The sequence below is a fragment of the Carcharodon carcharias genome, chromosome 5 (genome assembly GCF_017639515.1).
Source record: "Carcharodon carcharias isolate sCarCar2 chromosome 5, sCarCar2.pri, whole genome shotgun sequence".
NCBI lineage: Eukaryota > Metazoa > Chordata > Chondrichthyes > Lamniformes > Lamnidae > Carcharodon > Carcharodon carcharias.
Window position 1 is genome coordinate 67899707 of NC_054471.1, and position 14353 is coordinate 67914059.

Below are 14353 nucleotides of genomic sequence, written 5' to 3' on the forward strand. Positions count from 1 at the left end.
AAAGCATTTCACTTGTTGTAAAGCATCCTAAGTGTTAATTGCATATTAATTGGGTGTTCATATTCAGGTAGTAGGAATTAAATATGTATTGACCTGCGCATGATAGATTAGACAGGAATGGGCCAACTGAAAGGTGGGTTCTTTTCTGTTGCAGATGCACAGTATGCAAAGTATGGCTCTGTAAATAAAGTTAATAAGAAAATAAAGACTAGGCTCCCAAATACTATTCTTCACGACATGACTATGCATGTTTTAATAATGAGGTCACATATAAATGCAAGTTGTTTTTTTAAAACAGAACCCAATAAATGCAGGTGCATTAAGGCAGCAAAACTGCACATCATCAGAATTATTGTGGCATGTTTGTGGTTACTAAGATTATGGTTGAAGTCCTTCCTCTAACTTACACTACATATTGAACTTGAGAATATTTGCCTTTGGGCAAAGAAACTATACATCCTGGAGCATAAAAACAAAGCTTGTGTGTATAAGGAAAGATGTGAATTTATATATTTTCTTTCATGGCCACAGGATATCCAAAAACACTTTACAGCCAATGATGTACTTTTGAAGTGTAATCACTGTCATAATGGAAGAAACGCAGCAGCCAATCTGCATTCACAAGTTACCACAAACCCTAATGTGATAATGGCCAGACAATCCGTTTTTGTGATGTTGGTTGAGGGATAAATATTGGTCAGGACAGTGAGCATAACTCCCCTGCCCTTATTCAAGAAGAGTTTTTTTACTTCCACTGTGGTGATTTTTGATTTAAGGCCAGCCTTACTGAGTAAGGGTCACGTGGTCAGAACAGCCAATCAACACCGAGCACGGGAAAGTTTATAAAGGGTGGAATTTTCCTAGTCTAGAGAGCGTACTGTAGCCTTGCTAGGTGCCTGCAGTTAATCTAGCGGCTGTGTAAATAAAAGTTTGTTGGTCAACTAAAGAAGCCTCTTGCATCTGGCGACGAGGATGAATGATCCTGGCGCTGCTTCTCAACCTCCAACTGTGAGTATCTCGTTTTCAAGAAGGAAAAAAATATATACTATCTTTTGGAGGACCGTCCAGTTTGGCTCCTCCATGAAGGACTGGATTCAATACATCCAGCGCCTCAGGTTTTATTTCCAGGCCAGTGAAATAAGGGAGGAGGTAAAGTGCAAAACAATTCTCTTGAGTGTCTGTAGGAGTCAAATCTACAACCTTATTTGCAGTATCATAGCCCCAAGCGTGCCTGACTCCAAATCATTCAGTGAGCTCATGGATTTAGTGAAGAGTCGTTTTCAGCCCAAACCATCAGTCATTATGCAAAGATATAAATTTAATACAAGGGCGAGGGCCCTAGGTGAATCGATCGCGACTTATATTGCTAAGCTGAAGCAATTGTCAGAGCATTGTGATTTTGGAGTGACCTTGAGTGACATGCTACAGGTAGGCTAGTTTGTAGCATGCGCAACGATGACATTCAGCATCGATTGCTGGTTGAGGTCAATATAAATTTTAAACGAGCAATGGAGATAGCGCTGGCCATGGAAAGTGCTGAAAAAGATTCGCAGGAGCTACAGAGCTCGCAAAATGGTGCCGATTATCAGTGAAGATGGGAACCTGCAGCCAGGAGTGGCACCAAAACCTCTGAAGCAGCCACAAAGTGGGAATCATTTCCAATCACCCAAAAATCAAAAAATATACTGGAGGCAATCAGACATTGATCCTAAAGTTGAAATGTTACCAAGGTGGGGGTAACCACACTCCTGAAACATGTAGATTTAAGGAGGCCGAGTGCTATTACTGTGGCAAAAGAGGAATTTGATAAAGCAGTGCAGAGCTAAGTCCAGACTGCCAGCAAAGATGTTCGAAATACCTAATGTGAAAGAGCCTGAAATAACTGACTCTGACATTCACTCTCTTTTTAATTTTAAAGCAGTCCTATTGCTGTCACAGTGCATGTAAACGGGAAGCCTCTAATTATGGAGGTGGATACAGAGGCATCAGCCACATTGATGGGCGAGCACATATTTCAGTACCTGAGAGAAGGTACCTAGCCCTTAAGCATGGAGAGAACCTCTGCCCAGTTGAAGACTTACATGGGAGAAGCCATAAAAGTAAAAGGCACCACCATGGTACCTGTGAGCTATGGGCAGCAGTCAGCTCAGCTCCCAGTATTAATAATGATTAAGCCTTCTAGGCTGTGATTGTCTAAAATAAATCAAGTTAATTTGGTCCAAAATTTTTCAAATGTGGGACTGCTAGAATTGTTTTTAAAAAATGACAGCATTTTTCACAACGAATTAGGAAAAATCAAAGGCTTGCAAGCCAAGACTTATGTTGATCCAGAGACAACTCCCCAATTTTTTTAAGGCAATACTGGTACCATATGGATTAAGAGAAAGTGGATGCTGAGTTAAACAGGTTGGAAGAACTAGGCATCATGCAGCCATTTTCAGAATGGGCAGCACCTATCGGCCCTGTACTGAAACCGGAACAGACCATCCGCATTTACGGCGATTATAAGCTAACAGTTAATTGGGCCGCCAAGTTGGATAAACATCCAGTTCCAAGAATTGAAGGCTTGTATGCAAAGCTGGCAGGAGGTCAATCCTACACTAAGTTAGATATGAGCCACGCATACCAGCAACTCGAGATAGATAACACATCCCCCGGGTAGGTAACAATAAACACACACAAAGGCCTATTCCAGTGTACCTACCCACCTTTTGGCGTGACCTCCTCATGTGCAATATTTCAAAGGAAGTTGGAGAGTTTGCTACAGAGATTACCATGGGTTGTAGTATACCTTGACGATGACCTTATTGTTTAGCAAATTTAAAGGAGGCACTAAAAATATTTCTGGAAGCTGGAGTCCACCTAAAAAAGGAGAAATGCACTTTCCAAGCCATTGAGGTTACCTATCTTTTCGACTCATGGATTGCCGGAAGACATTGTATCAGACAATGGAGCCATATTTTACAAGTGCTGGATTTCAAAGCTTCACCAATCTAAACTGCATTAAATACATCTGAACTGTGCCTACCACCCTGTATCAAATGGACTATCTTAGAAAGCCATTCAAACTTTCAAATAAGGACTAAAAAATATTGTCTAGAAGAACCCCAGAAACCAAAATCTCAAGCTTCCTTCTTAGCTACCGCATGACTCCACATGCAACATTGGGAGTTCCACTAGCAGACCTGCTTATGAAGCGTTGTTTCAGAACAAGACTGAGCCTTGTATTTCCAAATTTGCCAGGGAGGGTAGAGAAGAACCAAGATAATCAGAAAACAAGCCACGATTTGCATAGTAAGGTCCAGAAATTTAGAGCAGGTGAAGCCATATATGTAAGAAACTTCGGTAGCGGTCCAAGTTGGATCCCAGGAATTATTGTCTGGGAGACCAGAACCCTTTCATACCAAGTAGACGTGGAAGGCCAGATCATTCGTAAACACATGGATTACCTGAGGAGCAGGGAGATGCTTCCACAGTCAGTGTTACCACCAAGGAATATTATTGAACCCGTAAGCACCAAAATACCTGATCGACCTGTTATAGACATAACTGATGTCTCCATTGAATCAAAGTGATGAACTCCCTGTGCCAAAAGAGATACTCGTTACAGCAGTTCCTGTTAGTGTCGATCCTGTAGGACAGCCTCAGACTATAGAGTTACGCTACTCTACCCGGAATAGAAAACCCCCTTAGCGACTTGATTTGTAATTATTGGACCTATGTATAGAAGTATATAATTGAATTCGTGACTAAGTGCCAGTGCGATTATTTCTAAGATTTTTGATATTGTTTTCTATTCGTAATTTGTGTAATTGAGAAATTAAAGGGGGAGGGATGTGATGATTGTTGCTTTAAGGCCAACTTTACTGAGTAAGGGTCATGTGGTCGGACTAGCCATTCAGCGTTGAGCATGGGGAAGTTTATGTGTTTTCTCATCTCGGGTGTGTATTGCAGCCTTGCTAGAGAGCTGCAGCGCTGTAAATCAAGGTTGTTATTCAACTATAGAAGTCTTCCAGTAGTACAAATCCCTTAGAGGTTAGGCAGGGTCTTAGTTTGACATCTCCTCTGTATGACAGCACCCCTGACAGTCCAGTACTTCGCCAGTATTACACTGGAGCATTTGCTTTGATTTTTGTATTCAAATCCTGGAGCAGAATTTGAACCTACAATCTTTGACTCAGGTAAGAGTGCTACTAACTGAGCCATAACTGACATCCATCCAAAGCTATTAGTTTGTTTCATTTATAGGAATGATATTACAAACAGGTTTTGAAATAAGACTCTAATTTTTGGATTATTTACATTCATAAACTGAAATAAAGATTTGATTTACCATATTTTTAAAGCAAAGTTTTAAAATCAGATTTATTTAAACAGTGATTAATAAAATCAATAGAACAGAGGAGGAAATTCATTATGATGGATAAAGAATCTGCATTTAGGAAATAAAAGTTTAACAACACAAAAGACGTCCAATCTAGACTGCATACTTACTGGCATCTTATCACTTAAATATCCAGCTATTGGGGAGACTAGAGCATATGACATAGCGAATCCTAGAGACATTAGTCCTACATATCTGGGCTGTAAGTTGAACTGGAGAATAAACAAGAAAAGACTATGTTCAACAAATTTTAACCGAAGTAACCTTCAGTTGAATACAATACAGCAACCAAAATATTTTAAAAATTGTATTTCAACATATTGCTCACACTATGACATAAAAATTTGTGTCACTCTTATGTATTAAAAAAAGCCATTCACAGAGAAAGTGTCTTCTACTTGATTTCTGGAGGTATATTTAATATAAGGCTGTTTGATGTCTATTTTAGGCAGGAATCGCTGGAAAATGACTAGCTCTAATTGACTTAGAGGAGACACTGCAATTACATCTTATAATTTATACTTGGTACACTTTAACAGAAAACTACATTGCATGTTGAATGATATAATGTTCCTCCTTATACTCAGACCTACTGCAAGGCCATTGGAGGTCTACTAATAATATACAAAACCATTGATGGATGCTGTCAAACAGGATAAAAACTGATTTGTCCAACACAATGACACACTCCATCCATTTGAAAGTTTACATTTTGATGACATGTATACCTAATTATTGAAATACAGGAACATACAGTGGCAATTCAGCCCCTTGAGCCTATTATACCATTACATAGAATTTCGAGTATAGAAGAAAGGCCATTTAACCCAATTGATCTATGCCGGTGTTTATGCTCCACATGAACCTCCTCCCACCATATTTAATGTATCCTCATCACTATATCCTTCTATTTCTTCCTTTCGGGTAAAGAAATTTCTCTGGAATTTCCTTCTTAGATTTATTAGGGCCTATCTTATGTTTCTGATCCAGAGTTTGGGATTATGGGGAGGCAAAGCATAGTGGTATTGTCAGTGGACTAATATTCCAGAGCCCCAGGGTAATCCTCTGAGGGTCGTGAGTTCCAATCCCACCACAGCAGAATTTGAATTCAATAAAAAATCTGGAATCAAATGTCTGATATTGACCATGAAACCATTGTTGTAAAAACCTATCTGGTTCACTAACATCCTTTAGGGAAGGAAACCTGTTGTCCATGCCTGGCCTACAAGTGACTCCAAACCCACAGCAATGCAGTTGACTCTTAAATGCCCTCTGATCAAGCAATTATGCAATGGGATTTAAATGCTGGCTAGCCAATGACACCCACATCCTCCACAAGTGGAAATATATTATTCCCCATGACTATCCTATCATAATTTTAACCTTCAAGAAAATAGTCCCAGCCTGTTCAGTTTTCCCAGTAAACCCAAACAGTTCTAACATCATCCTTCCAAATGTTTCGAATAAGTGTTTGCTCTATTACATCATAATTGACCTGTACCTCAACTCCACATGCTGATTTTTTTTCCATACCCTACAATGTATTTACATATTTAAATCTGTCAATCTCAGTCCTGAATATTTCAGTTGACTCAACATCCACATGCTTTTGAGACTAAAGAGTTCCAGATTTCCACTACCTTTGAATGAAAATGTGTTTCCTGATTTCACTCTTAAATGGACTTAGCTCTCATTTGAAGATTATACCCCCCACCCCCGGGTTCTGTATTCCATCATCAACAGACACAGTTCCTCTGTATCTACTTTATCAAATCCTATTCACATCTTAAATGCCTTGATTTTTAAAATTCTTTTATGGGAATGTGGGCATCAATGACTAGACCATCATTTGTTACCCATCCTTATTGCCCTTGAGAATGTGTTAGTGAGCTACTTTCTTGAACCACTGAAGTCCATGTGGCGTAGGTACACCCACCATGCCACTCAAACTTCCTGAACTTAAGGAAACACAAAAAATACAACACAAAGAAATTCAAAGACAGAAATTCTTACCTTCTTAGTTACAAAAAGCGACAAGATGGGATCCAGAAAGCCAATGCAAGAAGCTGTAGAACATTCAACCAGGCACACTAAAGATATTTGAGGAATTGCAAGTAGCTTCCAGAATGATTCTTTGCTGGCAATTCCATCTGAAAATCAACAACATTAATTAAAATATATTCCATTGTATTTTAGTTATAACATCCACAAATGTATAAATACTTTACGGTGTTGATGATTGCAGAATATTTAACACTTTTAACTTTTATTACAAGCATCTATTTACACAGAGTAAAACAATAGGCCTTTCAAATTGCTGCCACAGTAAAAACAACAATTAAAAAAGTTTAATCAATTATCCCTTGACCTACCCCCTCACCCATTTAATGGTAATTATAAAAAAGTGGACTTCATTTGCTTAGTTGCTAAGTTTTTGATCTTCAATCTGCTTTACTTCCTACAGAGCCTGGTTAACACCTGTAAGTTTATGCATTGCACTCAAGATCCTTTAAACACTGGTATCAGCAGACTTCTCGGAACAGTAGAATATTCATGCCTGCTCAAAGTTAGAAATATTATTATACCCTCTTCCCCTATTTGCCAATTTACTCCTTTATAAGAATCATTTCTAATTTACCAACTGGTATCTTGTGCATCAGGTATGTGCATGAGCGAAAAGAGTGAAGCTGCATACGATGTGTACTAACCATCAAAACTCAAATCAACTATTCTTTCACATTACAGCGATTCCAAATGTGAAGGATTCATATTTTCCTCTGTTTGGTTTATTGATTATTCTTCTGATTTGTCTCCTTTTCTTTATTTCTGGCAAAATTCACTCTTTCCTTTCTGAAGGAGTTGACCACTAGCTGGGTATGTTTCCACAGACATGGGACATCTTCCAATACTTGTTTAACTGGCCATTTACCATATGAGCACTCAGACAGAGCCTCAGCAGACATTTTGACAATGGAGGTGTACCACAGTCAAATCTAACCCTGTTCCTACCTTACATCCACATATTATCATAATGACCTGGTCGAGACCAACTCACTCAGTACTGGCAGCATCGGCGGAGAAGAAAAGAGTTGACGTTTCGAGTCCTCATGACCCTTCGACAGAACTTGAGTTCGAGTCCAAGAAAGAGTTCATATTTCAACTCTTTCTTGGACTCGAACTCAAGTTCTATCGAAGGGTCATGAGGACTCGAAACGTCAACTCTTTTCTTCTCCGCCGATGCTGCCAGACCTGCTGAGTTTTTCCAGGTAATTCTGTTTTTGTTTTGGATTTCCAGCATCCGCAGTTTTTTTGTTTTTATCACTCAGTACTGGTCCTGATCTATTTTACTGGAATATTTATTTAACCAGCTGAGCTATTGGTTAACCAATTTAGACCCAAAAAAGCAACGACAGTCTTGCAATTTCCAAGGAATTTCCCAATGACACAATCATTTAAAAAGATATTAAAATACTTGCCTATGGGAGCCATCCCAATAAGAGTTAACTATATTTCTACAGGAAAGTTAAAATGTAGAGCCTTACCAAATGTTGGTAAAATGCACATGTTTAAAGGTATCATTAAAAGAATGACACAGCCTAGCGAAATAAACGGAACTTGATATCCAAAAGATTGGTACAAAAAGCCTCCAATAGGTGGACCCAACATTAGGCCAATCCCAGCGAATACTTCCACAAATCCCTAAAAGAACATTTGTAGTTTGTGTTACAGTGACTTCATTTGCTAGAAATATAAAATTATAAAAACTTGCATTTACTATTTTATTACAAAGTGCAGTCAGCTTCAACAACATTTCCCCTTCCAAGTTTCTCCTCTTGTGTCCCAAATGGCAAGATAATGTTCCACTGATCTTCAATATCTAACACAAGTGGGCATTATTCATTAATTGAGCATTGACAAGCTAGTTGCTTGTAAGATTATCACAATGGAGTCAAATTCTGTCGTTCTCTGACATCCACTTTTACTTTGGGTTGTGAAATTATTGGATAAAAATCAGGAACAGGAACTGTTTAATGCTCATTTTTCCAACCTATGTTCTCTAGCCACATGTCCTATTGATGCCTTTGCTGAGATTAGCTAAGAAGCACAAGCAGAGGATCATTGACGATTTTGGGAAGACTGAAGTCATTGTTTTTGGTGCACCACAAACTCTGTTCCATAGCTACTGACTCCATTCCTCTACCTGGCAACAGTCTGAGATTAAGCTAGTCTGTTCACAACCTTGGTGTCATATTTGATCTCAAGATCAACTTCCGACCTCATGTCCATGCCATCACTAAGACCGGTTATTTTCCCTTCCATAACATTGCCCATCTTGGCCACTGTCTCAGCTCACCTACTGCTGAAAACCTCATTCATGCCTTTGTTACCTCTAAACTCAACTATTCCGATGTACTCCTGGCTGGTCTCTCACATTCTGCCTTCTGCAAACTTGAAGCCATCCAAAACTCTGCTGCCCATATCTTAACTTGCAGCAAGTACCATTCCCCTTTCACCCCTGTACACGCTGACCTACATTTGCTTCAAGTTAAGCAATATTTTGTTTTTAAAATTCTAGTACTTGTTTTCAAATCCCTCCATGGTCTCACCCCTGTAATCTCCTACAGCCCCACAACCCTCCAAGATACATGTGCTCCTCTAATTCTGGTGTCTTGTGCATCCCCAATCTTAATTACTCCAATATTGGTGACCAAGCCTTCAGTTGCCTGGGCCCCAAGCTCTGGAATTCCCTCCCTACATCTCTCAGCCTCTCTACCTCACTTTCGACTTTTAAGGCACTCCTTAAAACCTACCTCTTTGACCAAATTTTCAGGCATCTGACCTAATATCTCCTTATGTGGCTCAGTGTCATTTTGCTTTATAAAGCTCCTGTGAAGTGCCTTGGGACTTTACATTATGTGAAGCGTGCTAAATGAGTTGTTGCTGATGTTGATCAAATTGGTCTCCATGTTTCAGAGGAGTGCCTTTGTTTTCAAGACACCATTGTGGGGGGAGGGTTGCAGGAGAGTTGGAGAAAGAAAAGAATCTAGATAAAACATTCCTAAAGTATCAATATGTACACAAATGTATATAGAAATTCCATAAAAAATTTTAATCCTTTCAGCTGAGTACAAGTTATATATTAGTGAAAGATTTAAATTTGCTATTACCATTATTGTGGCCAAATTGTTTGGAAAAACTGCCGCAAGGATTGAAAACGAGGCAGTAGTGCTCCCGGAAAACCCTATTGCATCCACTGATCTTGTGATGAAACACAAAGAGATAAATATGGGTCCATCTGGAGCTTTATCCAATAAGCTGAGAATAGAAAAAAAAAACACCAACTTCAGAAAAGGAGTACAATGCTTTTTCTCTTGTCTTATCTCAGCTCTCCTCACCACCACACGCTTGACTCTTGCACTTTTGCTAAATTAGCAGACTGCTAGTCTGTTATCCATTACTGAATGAGCAGTTATTTCTTTCAACTAAATATTGGAAAGACCAAAACCATCTTCGATCCCTGCCACAAACCCTGTTCCATATCTACCGACTCCATCCCTCTCCCTGGCAACTGTTCGAGGCTAAGCCAGTTTGCAATGTTCCAGCAACGTTTCTATGCCGTCACTAAGGCTGCCTATTTCCACTTCAGTAACATTGCCTGATTCAACCTGACTCACCTCATCAATTGCTGATACTTGCATCCATGCCTTTGTGACCTCCAAACTTGGCTATTCCAAAGCACACCTGGAATGCTCCTGTGAAGTGCCTTGGAATTTCATTATATTAGCTAAGAAGCACAGATCAAGGATCATTGACGATATTGGGAAGACTGAAGTTATTGTTTTTGGTGCACCACACACTCTGTTCCCTAACCACTGATTCCATTCCTCTACCTGGCAACAGTCTGCGATTAATCTAATCTGTTCACAGTCTTGGTGTCACATTTGATCTCGAGATCAACTTCCGACCTCATATCCATGCCATTATTAAGAATGGCTATTTTCACCTCCACAGCAGTGGTTCAAGAAGGCAGCTCACCACCACCTTCTCAAGGGCAGCTAGGGATGGGCAATAAATACTGGCCCAACCAGCGAAGCCCACACCTCATGAATGAATAAACAAAAATATGAACCTCCCACATTCTATTTTCTACCCTCCACAAACTTGAGGTAATCTAAAACTCTGCTGCCCATGTCCTTACTCACACCCATGAGCCCCCTGCTTGCTGACCTCCAACTCGCTCCTGGTTAAGCAACCTCTTGATTTTAAAAATCTCATCCTTATTTTCAAATCGCGCTATGGCTTTACCCTTCCCTATTTCTGTGATCTCCTCCAGTCCACAGCACTCCAAAATATCTGCGCTGGTCTAATTCTGACCTTGAGCATCCCTGATTTTAATTGCTCCACCATTGGTAGATATGCCTACAGTTACCTAGGCCCCAGTCTCTACCTAAAGCTTGCCGCCTCTCTTTCTTCCTTTAAGACACCTCTTAAAACCTACTTCTTTTATCAATCTTTTGGCTATATCTGCCTAATGTTGCCTTATGCGGCTCAGTATCAAAGTTAGGTTTATAACACTCCTGTGAAGCATCTTAGGATGTTTTGTTATATTAAGTCACTATTAAGTACAAGTTGAAGTTGTTCCTTGACAACTAATCTTTGCAAAAGTTTGAAATGAATTAATTTCAACAATGACCATACACAGGCTGAAGAGTCTACATCAAATACATTAATGCATTCTCTTTCTTTACTGATGCTGCCAGCAGGGCCCCAGGAAGTCCGAGATACTCCTAAGGAGGGGCAAAATCCACAAAGATGTTTGGCGTGATCAAGGGTTTACACAAGATCAGCTCATATATGGAGATGAGCGAAAGAAAATGGCGCATGCACCTTTTCTTGTTTAGGGATGTGGTAGCTCACATTTGCCACCTTCTCCTTGAGGAACTCATGCAGCAACGACAAGTAGAGTATTCCATGCCAGTTTTTGAAGGTAACCATTGCACTAAACTCTTTTGCCAGCAGATCCTTCCGGGGCTTCACTGGGGTCCTTTGCAGAATCTCACAATCAGAAACAAACAAATGCACAAGGGAGGTGGCAGATGCCTTTTTTCAGTGAAGCTCACCATTATGTGAAGTTCCACATGGATGACGCAAGTCAGGCTGCCAGAGCTGTTGGATTCATTGTGATCTTAGGCTCCCTGCAAGTCCAGGGTGCCATTGACTGCACATGTGGCTTTGCAAGCTCCCTGGAAGCAGCCTGTGAGATTCAATAATAGAAAAGGATTTCACTCTCTGAAAGACCAGTTAGTTTGTGATCGCAGAAAGCTGATTCAGTAGTTTTGTGCTACGTACCCTTTAGGGAGCTCTCACGACTCTTACATTTTGAATCACTTGCAGATGCCACAGATATGAGGAACCTCAGCGCTTAAAGGGTTGGCTCCTCAGTGATAAAGGGTGTCCCCAGAATATATGGCCAATGATGCCCGTTTGTCAGCCACAGAGTTCATCTGAGGAGAGATACAATGCGGCACACTCTGACATTAAGTCCTTAATGTAGTCGGATCCATGCTGGTTGAAGAAGTTAAAACTGAGACACAGCTGCTTTCTTTGCTGGAGGGAGTTTATTAACTTAATTCACAGTCAACACCATCCAATTCTCCAGTATCCTAGCTATGCCCATTTATAGGTGTACAAATACCCATCAGTTGTTAAACAATGTAATTGCCATTAAACCCTAGCACTGTAATTAATAAGACATTGACACTTAATACAGCAAACTATTGGCCTCCTGTATTTCCGATGCTTGGACCATACAGGTGGGGCTCCCCAGTACTCACCACAGAGAGTGCCCCGCGTCATCATTGGTTTCTGCGCCCTGCACAACATTGCACTGCAAAGCGGGCATGTGCTGCCTGAGGGAGACATTGAGAGCTAGACGTCTCCTCAGATGAGGAGGATGTGGAAGGAGATGACTCTGAAGAGGGCGGGGATTCAGACAATCCACATGACGATATGATCGCCTGGGCATGATGCAGCAGACATACCCATGACAACCTCATAACTACAAGATTCCAGGAGGAATAAGGTGATGACAAATTTTCACAATCCAACTTTCGATGTAAGGGATGCAACAACACCTTCATTCACAGCATGAAAATCTCAGGAAAGGTCAGAAATCTCACAATGATCACAGAAGCAGCATAAGTCACCTTATACCTGAATGTTGGGGTCATTCTAGGAAGGCATAGTAGCCTTGGCCACATATAACCATCCTGGAATGTGACTAGTGCTCCATTGGCAGACATAGAACAGTCCTTTCAACCATGGCTTCAATAAGTCGGTGTGCATGGCAGCTTTAAAGCGGCTGAAAAGCCAACTCAAACATGGATGCACTCGTGTCAGTATGACACCAGCTTAATAAGGTGGCCCGAACAAAAAAATATTCTTCAATGGTTTGTGCTTTGACGTCTCAAGAGGGAACAGCATCTGGAAAGCTCCATTTCTCCTATCGCCAGCTCTCACAGATGAGTAATGCAGAGGAATCATCTTGCTACTGACCCCCAATAGTCCTTCACACATTAGGAATCAGTGATCCGTAACTCTACATCATGCACCCAAAGCTGCGAGGCTTGTTTGCATTGTCTTCACAGAGTGCCTCACCAGGACAATCACAAACGCTCAGGACCCTGCAACCATTGGAAGCCTGCCAAGTTTCTGTCCTGGGTGACTTTTGTATTAGGGAGAATCGTGGCCCAGTCAGAATTTACAAATGACAACATCTTCCCTTCATAAACCCTTAGGAGATGAGCAAAAGCTTCAATTTCAGAGCATGACGGCCCTCGACATTATCCAGCTCACAAAGGCTAATTCTTTCCATATACCTAAGTCAATGAGTGCACTGTCACATGATGAATTCCATATCAAGTTGCATGCTGTGCTTTTACACAAGGATCACATAAAGCATTGCTAAGCAGCCATCCAGTAGCAATGTAAAATCATCACAGGTAAGGAGACAGCTTCAGCGAGATAAGTGCACACCTCTGGTATCACACATAATTTTCCTGATTGATCCTTCCTTCCCTAGTTCAGCGTCATGCACGGGGAGAGCAGGAACTATGCATGGAGTGACATTCAACCTTAAACACGGAGACAGGAACAAGCTGCAGAGAAGTGTGGAAACCTATGGTGCTTGATGTTTGAAGCAACTTTTTCCAAATATTCCCTATCGTAAAATAAGCATGTTATTGCTAAGTTTTCATTGAAGAAATGATTATAACGCTCGTCACAACAGACATCAGTGTGACAGCAGTAGGATAATTACTAATTTTGATGAGCAATTCTCCTGAGCCCAAATAATGTCTGCCTGAGGATTAAGGGTGAGAGGTACATTGGCCTGCCATCATTGTCACATATGATGTGCCTTTGCTGATGTTGTAGTTGTGGAAATAAAGGCTAATCACTGTGGTGAGATTGTGTGAGAATTAATGCAACAAGATCCAGATGGGAGTTTGCTTATGGGGGGTGGGGAGGATGGGGTTATGGGGGGGTGGTAGGGGGTGGTGATGGATACATATTTGACCTTTGAATGAACGCGGGACCATGAAACACTTAGAATCGATGAGACTTGAATAAGGGTTATTGCAAAACAGATTTACAGAAGAGAAACGTATATACAATGACTGAACACCTGTGCCACCAGTGTGCATTCAAAACTTCGTAATTTTCCTACCCTGGTGCTATGTCTAGGTGCAGCCCTAACATCCGCAGAGGTGGAGGCAAACCTGCTGACCGAGAGGACTTTGGCGGGTGTCTCAAGGCCTTGAGGGACCCGGCCTGTTAAGGGTCTCCTGCTCTGGCGCGGGTGCACCCTCCTAGGCCTGACCTGCTGGAGTTGATGGGGTCACTGGCAAAGGTGAGTTGGAGCGGCAGGGCACCCTTGGGGTGACCTGGGTGGATGACCCCAGGCTGCCT

At 41.0% G+C, this 14353-nt stretch overlaps 1 protein-coding gene across 1 annotated transcript in view; it reads right to left on the reverse strand.

Moving 5' to 3' along the window:
- Window positions 1-14353, reverse strand: part of slc18b1 (solute carrier family 18 member B1) — a 56161-nt gene that overhangs the window by 26408 nt on the left and 15400 nt on the right. The window contains exons 5-8 of the mRNA XM_041187352.1: window positions 9553-9700; window positions 7927-8083; window positions 6398-6534; window positions 4495-4596 (exon numbers count right to left, since the gene is read on the reverse strand). Coding sequence (XP_041043286.1) covers window positions 4495-4596; window positions 6398-6534; window positions 7927-8083; window positions 9553-9700 — 544 coding nt within the window. The remainder of the gene's footprint in view (window positions 1-4494; window positions 4597-6397; window positions 6535-7926; window positions 8084-9552; window positions 9701-14353) is intronic.